Source organism: Myodes glareolus, chromosome 3, assembly GCF_982192425.1.
Source record: "Myodes glareolus chromosome 3, mMyoGla1.1, whole genome shotgun sequence".
Taxonomy (NCBI): Eukaryota; Metazoa; Chordata; class Mammalia; order Rodentia; family Cricetidae; genus Myodes; species Myodes glareolus.
Window position 1 is genome coordinate 60,412,284 of NC_142028.1, and position 11,166 is coordinate 60,423,449.

Here is an 11,166-nt window from a genome sequence, read left to right on the forward strand (position 1 = left end):
AGATGAGAGGATATGGGAGTCAGTGCTCCCTGAGAACAGGTGCAAAGGGAGAGCTGCAGGAGACCAGAACTAAGAAGGTGAGAGGACCACTTCAGAGGTAGCCTATGTGGATTCCTCTATGAAGATGGAGAACCTCACAAGCAGAGGGGCCAGGGGAGGTGGGTTTGGGCTATGGTGTCCAAATGTGAACAAGATGAATGATATCTGGGCTTATTCTCCCAGGTATTTCAGGAACCTGGAGCTTCACAGCCAATAACATCCTCTACATTGACCCCAAGACTGGCGTGGCTGTGGCCCGAGATGCAGGATCTGTGACTGTTTACTATGAGATTGCTGGACATCTGAAGACCTTCAAGGAGGTAGGACTTGAGGGCAGGCAGAGGCAATTGTGGCCAACATTGCTGGAGGCACTAAAAGTCTCAGTGTGTGTCTGTAATTAGGCGTGGAGACACATGTTTGCAGTCCTAGTACTTGGGAGGCTGAGGCAGGAAGATGACCATCCTGGCCATCATTGTACCCCCACCACATCACAGTATTGTGCCCCTTGGTACCAGAATCTGCTCATGATCAGGTCTCTTTACGCAGAGGCATAAGACCTATGCACCTCCTATTTTTATTTTGTTTTGTTTTGTGGTCTTTTGTTTGTGTGTCTGTTTTGAGATATGGTCTTACTGTGTAGCCCAGGCTGGCCTTGAACTGAATCTTCCAAGTGCCTGTGTTCCAGGTGTTTGCCACTTCCCATATGCGTGAAATCACCTCTGATGACTTTAAAATAACTAACTGATGCTACGTCATGTGAGTGATTGTTAGCCTGTTGTTTAGTAAAAGCCTGTCCCTGCTCAGTACAAATGCACTTTTGTTGAATACAACTGAAATCTAAACTGCCAAAGCAGCAGGTACAAAGGCTGGCTGTACCTCTGATTCCCTTTTCTTTAAGAAACAAATAACCAGGCCTCCTGCCAGAGCTGTCTGCAGCTGTCAAGATCTAGGAGAATCAACCACCCACTAAGTGTGAGATGGGAACCAGTCCTCATTCATCCCAAACATCCCTCTCATGTCCAAACCAGCACGAGGAGAGAGATCTGGTCGATTGCTCCTACTCACCCACCAACACCCACACTTGTCTGGCACCCAGTGTGGCCATGCAGCCATAGGGGTGGGCATTTCCCTGAAGGAAGGTCAGGCCATGGGATGGGCATTCCAGTGATTTGGTGTCACCAGCAAAGTTAAACTTCCCTCAGCAAGTCACCTTTGAGTCTTTATGAAAGCAAAGAAAACCTTTCTTTCCAGCCGAGAATGAATCAATGAGCCTAGTCTGGCTGAGTTCCAAACCTGTCTCATTTTTAGAGCCAGCGTGTGCTTTGTCGAATCCGGCAGTTTAACCGAATAGTTTTCATATTTAGTGCTGCTGCGGTTCAGGCCAGTGGCTGCAGATAGAAGCACTCTGGTTAATAAAGCTCTGCTTCCCAAGAGCGGCCTCTAAGAATGGTCAGGAGAGGGGCCAGCAGGCTCCAAGGTATGTAGGGTTTGAGAACAGAGCCTGGGGTGAGCTGGATCATAGGGTACATGTGGGAGGAACTTAAGGTTTGACTTTATGGGCAAATCAGGAAATGCTCAAGAGGCTGGGAAGCTGGGTGCAGTAGTTTAAGAGTGATCTCAGCTGGGCACATGCCTGCAATGTCATTTCCTTGACAGGCTGAAATTGTAGCAGCCTATGGAGTTTTAGGACAGCCTAGACACACAAGTAACACTGTCTGTCTATGTTCAAATCCAAGATCAGCCACTGGACAAGTTCCCCCTGTGTCCAAGGGATGGAGACCACACTGTGATTTAGCATAATGAACTAACATGGGGAGGGGGCAAATCAAATGGCACTTAGTGTCTCACAAGTGTTTGCTCCACCCATGTTCGTTGCTGTTGTTCGTATTGGGAGTGTGCAGGGAGTAGAGTGGTAGCTTACTTCATACTACATAGAACTTTGGCTTTAGATCAGAATGATACAGATCAAGGACATACAGTGGTGGAGTTGCTGCAGGGTGTTCGGACGGTGAACTGGATGGAGGAGAGCTTGGAGTAACTCCCTTGGGTTTATTTATCACCAGTAACCTGGTAGTAATGGTTCTTTACTCCTAGAAGGAACAGAAGTAGGGGAAGGTGCTGGAAGAAGATAGTAAGTGGGTCCTGTGGGTCCTGGAAGGTTTGAGATGGGTGTCTGAGCTGGTGAGTAGGTCAGCTGGGGTGGTTGTCTGGCCCAGGGATGTTACATTGGGAGATACCTGAGTATGGGTGTGAGTGTAACAGGAGTAGGTCAGACAGAGTAGGAGAAAGTGTGAGCAGGACCCAGCATGGCCAGGCGGAAGAGAGAAGAGAGGAGATTTCCAGAAGTGGGAGACAGGGCCAGGGAGGGCAGTGGTGGGTACCTACCTGTGCTGGTCCCTTGGGCAGCAGTGATTCCTGGGAGGAGACAGTACAATGACAGCTGGAAGTGCTGTTAAGGTCAGAGGGGACCAAGGCCTGTATACAGCGGAGCTGTGGGCTGCAACCTAAGGGAGGCCTCCCTCCCTGCTGCCATCCCTTTCCTATGCTGTAAGAAAGGCCCGTAAGAAGAGTTCCTAGTATACTTGCCCCCACCCAGAAAGGTGGCCAGCTTTCTAGCTGCAGAGGGGTGTGGGCCTTCATGCCTTGCAGAGGGAGATAGAGGAATATCCTATGGAAGGAGGTCTGCAGAGGGGATAGCATGTGCCCAAGGGGTATTAGTAGCAGAGGTGATCTGAGCCGCAGCTGAGGTCATGAAAAATACCCAGCACAGGCCAGCATGCATTCAACACTCAGCACAACTGCCTCATTTCCCTAGATAGTGGTCAGCACCCCTCAGAAGATTGTGGCCCGTCGTCTCCACTCTGCTCAGACCAGTATCCAGGAAGCCACGGCCTCCAGAGTGACTGTCAGCGTGGGAGACAAGAGCTCTAACCTGCTTGGTATAGAATGAGTGGGCTCTGGTGTTTGGGCTTACCTTGCCAGGTTTGGAGAGTGGGGAGTAGAATCTGTACCCTTTGGATGGTTTCATCTGTTTGGGTTTTTTATTGTTTCATGGGAATTGAACCCAGGGCCTTAACACACCACAGACAGATGCTAGAACACTGAGCCACAACCCAAACTCTACTTTTCTTACTCAGACTCACCCCTAACCTCAGAGAGAGCCCATTTAGCTCATCCACTCCTTACAGCTTTTAAGAAATTCGAGGCCTCCATGAGCTGAAGTGGTAAAGACGCCTTCCTTCAGAGCTCAGCTCCAAGGCACTGCCTGCGCTGAGTCAGAGCCGTGATTGCAGCCCTAGGGCATGAGGCAGAGCAAGCCGCAGTTCACCCATCGCTGGTGGTGGAAACTAATGGCATCGCAGACTGGTGGCTGGTTTTACTTTATAATTACCTCTCCCAAGTCATACATAGAACATTCCATCTCACTCTTGCCTATGACAGCCCTGGACAGCAAGTGCCAGAAACAAATACATCGATACAGAGTTTTTTAAACCACTTAACAGATGAATTAAGTTCTACCATTCTCATTGTGATTAATGGCGCACACTCACGACTTCGTGGAAATGCAGTTTTCCCCCTTTAGTACAAGTGGGAAAATACTCTGCTGTTGCCAAAATTATGTACAGTGTGTGTTTATGGAGAGCCTCTGCCCTCTCAGTGTTCAGAAGCAATTGGCCAATGGCCACTCTCCTTGCTGACTGCAACGGCAAGTCACACAGCAACAGGTTGCCTGTCACCTCACCCTCTGTGCGGACTTGGCACCCATGCTGGAATTTCCCCCTGAAGTGGCCCTGGCATTCAGAGTAGCCCAGCCTGTTGATCAGGATCCTTAGCTTTAATAAAAGGCATGTTATATTCACCAAGCTTGAGGACTCCTGAGCTCCCCCCTGCATGGGAATAATATGGGACTGGTCCCATTCATGCCTGCTCAACCTCCATAGAACCTGTGTTTCATGTTAAGTTGTTATGGGTGTGGTGGCCATGTGCTTGGTCAAGCCCTTCTCACCTGATCGTTGCCCCCCCCCACTCTGTGCCTTTAGGTGAGTGCTCCCCTGCCCAGCGAGAAGTCATTGAAGCCTTCCACCCAGAGTCCCTCATCAGTTGTCAGCTCCAATTCAAACAAGATGTCTTTGATTTCCCTGCGCGTGATGTCTTCACCGTGGAGCCAGGATTTGATGCTACCCTCGGTAAACTTGCAAAGAATTGAAAATGCAATGAGTCTGCTGGATGTCTAGGGTTGGTCATAAGTGTGCTTCATGATGCCATATGTCTAGACAGGCAGAGGTTGCTGGGAGTCCAGCCTAAGACTGTTACCACACCGTAGTTATAGCCTAAGACTGATACCACACTCTGTTGCTGCTCCAAGAGGGAGTAGCCTTTGGCAGAGCTCAGCATCAAACCCAGGCTGGAATCTTTCTCCATAATCCCACCACTCAGTTTTGGATAGAGACTGGCCCGTCCAGACTTTCCTCTTTAGACTGAGGATGACAGTGCCTTGCCCTGCCCCCACTGCCTACATAGAGCAGGTGAGAGGTAAGAGTCATGGCTGTATTCGAGCATGCTGAAACATAACTGCTTCACAGCTCAGGACACTAGAGTGGTTGGGCTGACGACCAGCACTGTTGGCCGTGAGCCTGCCTGGCCCCACTGCATGGCAGGGGTTGCTGTTGGCCGAGAGAGTGCAAATGTGTCCCAAGAGCACACTCTCTGTCTCACTCAGCACAGAGAAGGCCCTTACTGAGCTCGGGGGTTAACAGTCTTTCAGCAGTCTATAGTTGCTGTCATTGATGGAGTGCAGCTCAGGTGCCTGAGGCCCTGCTTTTTTCACCTGGCTTATCTTCCCTGGGCCAGGTCCTAAGGACAGGACAGAACCCAGACAGCTAATATCCACAAGGCCTCCTGCTACACTTGGAGTCAGCTCTCTCTTGACCCATAGTCCAGGGTTGGAGCATGTGTCTGTTTTCCATTATTTGCCTTCCTTCTGAGCCAGGCTGGCTGGGGCTTGAGCTACAGAGCTGGCCCCATAATGATCCCTGCCCCAAGAGTACTATTCCAATGGAAACCTCTTGAACAGAGGATTCTGAGAGAGTGAGAGGACTGTTGTTCTCTGAGCAGGTGACCAGGCTGGCCCAGCGTCTCTGAAGGGGCATTCCTAGAAGGCCTCCTGGAGGAAGTGATTTCCCAGCTGACTCCCAAGTGTGCCTAGGAGTTTCCCTATCAGAGAGCAGGGAGTCTGTGCACACAGGAGAGGAACACATCTTCTCTCCACAGGCCAGTACCTCTGCTCAGTTACTATGCACAGGCTGACAGATAAGCAATTGAAGCACTTGAACATGAAGAAGACATCACTGGCGGTCACTGCCTCCATCCCCAGCAGCCGTACTGCTCTAGAAAAGGTGGGAGCTGAGGTTCCCTTCAGTCCAGGGCTCTATGCCAACCAGGCAGAAATCCTTTTGAGCAACCACTATACCAGCTCCGAGGTCAAGGTCTTTGGTGCTGTGGAGATTCTGGAGAACTTGGAGGTAAGCAGCTGTGGGGGCTTCCGGTCAGGGAAGCCAGAGGCTGAGATTAGGGTTAGGATTTAGAGTTAGAGCTAGGCTTTAGGCTTAAAACTAGGATTTAAGGTAATGGTTAAGGTTTAGTGTTAGGTCTAGAGTTTGGGGTCCAGGGTTGTTGCGAGGGCTAAGGTTTAAGGTTAGGATTAGGACTAGGGTTAGATTGGGGTTGTAATTAGGACTGTGTTAGATATGTTTGCAGACTGGGGTTGGTGTTAAAGGTTAGATTAAAGAAGATGAGATGTGTTAGAGGTTAGAGTCAGTGATTTGAGTTCGATTTAGACTTTAGAGTTAGTGGTTATGGTCAGAGTTAGATACTGGAGTTAGGTTAGAGCTTAGAGTTAAGAAGTAGGACCTCGGTCTAGGATTCAGAGGTAATAGCTAGGGATAGGGTTATGGTTTGAGGTTGTAATTGGAGGGTAGATGTTGGTGTTAGGGTCAGGTTAGAAGTTGGGGTTAGAGCCAGGTGGTGGTGGTGCACACCTTTAATTCCAGCACTCGGGAGACAGAGGCAGGCGGATCTCTGTAGGCCAGCCTGGTCTACAATCAGCATGGGAACTTATTCCAACAGGGGATAGATACCCTGCTCCATGTGGAAATGGGCCTCTTCTCTCTGTGCCTTGCTGTTCTTGCTGTTGCTTCATCATCATCATCTTCCTCCTCCTTCAGGCTGATGCATGACTGGTCTCAGGCTTCAGTCCAGAATGCCCACAGGAAGAGCTCTGATGTGTAGATGGAGGAGTTTAGGGGCCCTGTTTTCTTCTTCACTCGACTTACCATGGTTAACTACTCACAGGAGATGAGGGAGAAGTGTATAGCTGCTGTGTATATAGCAACTGTATATAAATATGCAGTCTGATAGACTGAGGATGCTGCTTCATGGCAACTTGGTGTTAGGTGCTACTTTGGGTTGGGTGTAGCATTTTTATGCTTAACTAGAATTCAGTAATATTGATCATGTCCTTACCAAACCCCAAATGTGGATCATGCTTCCAGGTATCAGAGCCCACCTGGTCCTGGGAGTGAAGTCTAGCATGTGTGGTTAGAAGGGCATGTCCAGAGATGAGCTGGGCACCTGCAGTCCCACCTGCGGTCCAGCCTCAACACTACCTTCTTCCCAGGTGAAATCCGGGTCCCCAGCCGTGCTAGCCTTCGTGAAAGAGAAGTCTTTTGGACTGCCCAGCTTCATCACATACACTGTTGGTGTCTCGTATCCCACGGCTGGCAGCCAGGGCCCTCTGTCCACCGCCCTGACCTTCTCCAGCCCTGCCACTAACCAGGCCATCACCATTCCAGTCACTGTGGCCTTTGTGATGGATCGTCGTGGGCCTGGTCCCTGTGAGTCATGGCTGAGACATAACTGACCCCGACCTGGGCAGGGAAAAACAGGCCAGAGGCCTTGGGTGTTGGCGGGCACCTGTAGTGCAAACGTTGGAGGAGTCAAACACACAATGTCTCTCAGAGTGGCAGTCTTCTGCTGTCACAGACACCACACATTACCTCCATATCCCCAGTCCTCAGCAAGGTGCTTGCTCAACATCTACCATGACACCATCTCCCCAGCGGTCCCTGAGATCCATTTGGTCTCTCCTGTTCATTTGTGACTCACGTCCCCCTGTGCTGCCTATTATAACACTAGCAGCCTCCTGCCTGTTTCTGGAACACAAGGCCCCCTACCTGAGCCATTGGCATTTTCTGTTTCCTCTGCTTACGATGCCATTTCCCTCAGACAACCCATTAACCAATGTCCTCAACTGCTACAGGCTATCTTTCAGGTATTACTTCTTAATTAGCTCAGATTAGAATCTCACTCCCAGACATGTTTTGACCTATGTAGAAATAATGTTATTCACCACTGGGACTCTTGCCCGACTGTCCCCAAGAAGTCCAGCGTGAGGGTGGCACTTAGCTCAGGGTCCTCTTGATGCCAGGAACTACTCGCTTCTTACCCAGATGAGTACAAGACTTATCCCATAGTCATTGAGGTTTAGACCCTGCACTTTGGCCACCTGAGGGCATGCAGAGGGTAGAGCTCGCTACCCTTTGGGACAGAGTATAGAATAAAGGGGCCAGTATCCAGGGGAGGATCCTGTAGTCTGGTGTCAGGGTGGTCTCCACCTGAGGGTACTTGGGGACAAGTAGACTGTAACACTGACAGATAGGTATCAGGGATCTGGGACCCAGGCTACTCCACAGAGGTAGGTGACTTTGGGGCGATGGCCCAAGGAACAAAATAAGATGCTGCCTCTGCTGGACACCTCGTCCTCATGTCTAAGACAGGCTTGCCCCCTTCATCCCAGGCAGTGCGGCATGGACCACGCACACATCTAAGTAGCAAAGGATCTTAGTGGGACCCAGCTATGGCCCGGCTGTTCTCATGTCTGTCTTTGCCCTGGTACAGATGGAGCCAGCATCCTGTCACACTTCCTGGACTCCTACCAAGTCATGTTCTTCACCTTCTTTGCCCTGCTGGCAGGGACAGCGGTCACCATCATAGGTGAGGCCAACCACATATCCATTTTTACACCCTGCACCCTCTCACCCTGCCTAGTCTCACCAGCCTGTGCTCTTGCAGCTTACCACACAGTGTGTGCACCCCGGGAACTTGCTTCACCCCTGGCTCTCACGCCCCGTGCCAGCCCTCAGCACAGCCCCCACTGTGAGTACTCTGGCCATAGGCACAGCCTGGAGAGCCTTCACAAAAGAGTCACCTCCTGGGGTAAGGGTGGGATCCAGGCCCCGAACCTTGTCTCAGCAGCCTTGTCAGAGCACAAGGGGTGACTAGACCCAGCGACAGATGTGGTGGGGAGGAGGGTGTCGCATGGACTCAGATACCAGTCCTGACTCAGAAGGCTTAAACCCACCCTTTTCAGTAGTTTTTGATTCTGGTGGCCTAAGGTCTTGGTCACCCTGTGCAACTCCTGGGGCGCCTCTCCACGAGTCTTCTGGAGCTGTGCAGTGTCCTATTCATGCAACTGTACCCAAAGCCCTTTGTCTCCTGATTCCCATTTTGTAGTCTGATGCCTGTGTCTGCTCATCTCAATGTTACAGGGTTTTGGACAGGGGGCAATTTTATGGCCAGGAGCCCTGACCTTGGGAGACAAAATTCCCAACATGCTCCAGAATCAGAGCCTCTTGCTGCTGCCTTGGTCTTTAAGACAGGACTCCTGAGTGTCCCAGCATGCTGGTTAGTGGCTGTCCTGACTCTGGCTTGCCACACAGCTGTTCTGCTGCAATCTCTCGCCCTTTCTGACCCTTTCTCCCAGTATTCCTTGGAGTCACTGTGGGGGTCTTCGTACCGTCCCCAAAAGGACCCTCCCCTTGCCTCCAGGTCCTTGTTACTACAGCATTGTGCCCAAGAGTCTGATCCTCCAATTCTCTTGGAGAGGTAACACTACATCCTGAGACCCATCTAGACTCTGAGCTCAGGAAGGCAGGGTCATGCTCCAGGCTGAGTGAATATATGGAGTCTTGGTTCCAAGGATAATTTTTATCCACTTTCAAAAACCCCACGCACCCCTATAAAACTCATCCACAGCCCCCACAGGATTGGCCTACTTGAGCACATAGATTCCTCACTGGAGTCAGACTTCCTCAAGTGGGAATCAGGAAACAGAAGACTGCTGGGTACGGTCTTCTCAACTCAGGTTGAGCAGTATTGTTTCCATGTCTCCCCTACCACTGTCAGTTTCTCTCTACTGTCCGATGGGTCAGCTGTCCCAAGTACAAGCTCCTGGCATGTTGCAAGTACTTAAGTCTTTATTTTGTCTGACTAGTGTGGTGGGAATATTGGCTCTTACTCCTCCAAGCTTACTTCTCCTTTTCTCCCTAGATCTTGCCTCATCGCCTGCCACTTTCAACACATTGCCTCCTGGTCGCAAAGCCAGTCCTCCCTCAGGACTCTGGAGCCCAGCCTATGCCTCTCACTAGCCAGTATTCCGGACTGTTGTTGCTGCACAGCTAAACTGATACCACAATGGAAGGGTCACCGACATGTTCACACTGGGCCCTGGGCCATCCTCACTGCCCTGGCTGTGCTGAGCCACTGCCTGAATCACATAAGCAAGGCTTTTTACTTTGTTTGCTTTTAAATCTCCTTCCCAGTCTTGAGAGCTGGGGCTTCCTTCCCATGTGGCTTGCAGGATTTGGGGTGCTGCTTAGTCCGGCATTTGTCCTGCTCACGGGAGCCCACTCTGTGCACATGACTTTCAGTAACTGGAAGCTGTTTCTACATTGTCTATAGATGATGTCACTGTAGCAATCTCAGGGAAAGGGTATTCTCATTACTCCTTGGGTTTGTATGGTGCTGGGCATGAAACCCATGGTCTCATGCCTGCTAGGCAAGCGCTTATCCGCTGCCACTCTGACACACAAGCAGGCAGACATGTTCATACACGCATGTGGCAGCCCTGTTGTGGGGGGGGGTGTTTTGTTTGTTTAGGTTTTTTGCTTCATGAAAACTTACTCTTCTCCTTGTCCTACTGCTGCTAGGAAATATGGGGGAAAGCAGGTGTGGGTGTCCCTAGGGTGTCCCCTGGACTATGCCCAGAGCCCTGTTCTATCTGAGCCTTCTTAACTGTGAGAATTGCTGAGCTTCAGCAGAGTGGCCCTCACTTCAGACCTCTTTGAGGGCTTCGGTCTCGATTTGTGGCAAGAGAGCTCTGGTCCCTTGCATGTTGGAGCGCCTCTGGTTCTCTCTGGGGACTTGGGAATAGCCAGTGCATCTTCGGCCGTACCCTGCAGCCGCTGGCAGGGTCTTCTGATCTGTGGGTTTGTTCTGAGAAACTGCTGTAAATTGTGCAGCACAGAGACCCAGTGTGACCTGTTCTCCTGTCATGGAAGACACCCGATACAGTGCCTCAGCAGATCTGAGCCATCACCCACCTGCCCTCCTCCCCTTATTTTCTGCCACCAGCACTCCCCTAGCTGGCCCAGGACAGAAGAGGATACCATGGGAAAACATGTCTAAACTCAGGGACTTGGCCACTCTGCTCAGGTCCAGCTGCTGTGGCACTGTCAGAGAGAGCCGGAGACTTGCCTCCACATGGATGGATATGGGCACCACGTCTCCAAGAGTTCAGTTGGCCTTGGAAGGCCATGTGCGATCCCTTGCATCCTTTGAGGCTGGGCCACACGGTGGACTTTTCTGGAGCTGGGGACAGAGGATCTGTGCCCAACCTGCCACTCAGTCTCCCACTGGAGTTGTCATGGAGCCTTCCCTGTGTTTGTTTAATAAAGTTCTGTGTAGTTTCTTAAGGGTCTGGTAGTTCTTGGGGACTCAGATAGTAGACTCTGCCTGAGTGTCTACTATCACTGGTGACCAGTTTCTAATGGTGCCCTTCCTTCCTTTCTGGCTATGGAGCCTCCCTTCCTACCCCAGAGACCAGAGGCAGCAGCAGGACCTTATCTGCAGGACAGCATAGCCCCCTTCCATCCCCATCCTGCCATCCTCTTAGGAATCAGTCCTTCTACCATGTCCTTCCTTCCTTCACCGTCATCTGAAATTTCTGACTTTGGGCCTTAAAATGGCCTTTCTCCATCCTGTCCACCCAGGGCCGTTCCCAAGACCTTG

The 11,166-nt window shown here is 50.9% G+C and overlaps 1 protein-coding gene across 1 annotated transcript in view; it reads left to right on the top strand.

Annotated features, from left to right (window-relative positions):
* The window catches only part of Nup210 (nucleoporin 210), a 91,559-nt gene extending 80,709 nt beyond the window's left edge, over positions 1-10,850 (top strand). The window contains 8 exon segments of the mRNA XM_087904496.1: positions 223-359; positions 2,855-2,978; positions 4,080-4,226; positions 5,311-5,561; positions 6,716-6,932; positions 7,996-8,091; positions 8,170-8,253; positions 9,427-10,850. Of these exon segments, the coding sequence (XP_087760622.1) occupies positions 223-359; positions 2,855-2,978; positions 4,080-4,226; positions 5,311-5,561; positions 6,716-6,932; positions 7,996-8,091; positions 8,170-8,253; positions 9,427-9,524 (1,154 nt within the window). The 3' untranslated portion in view covers positions 9,525-10,850.
* Positions 10,851-11,166: the final 316 nt, after the last annotated feature.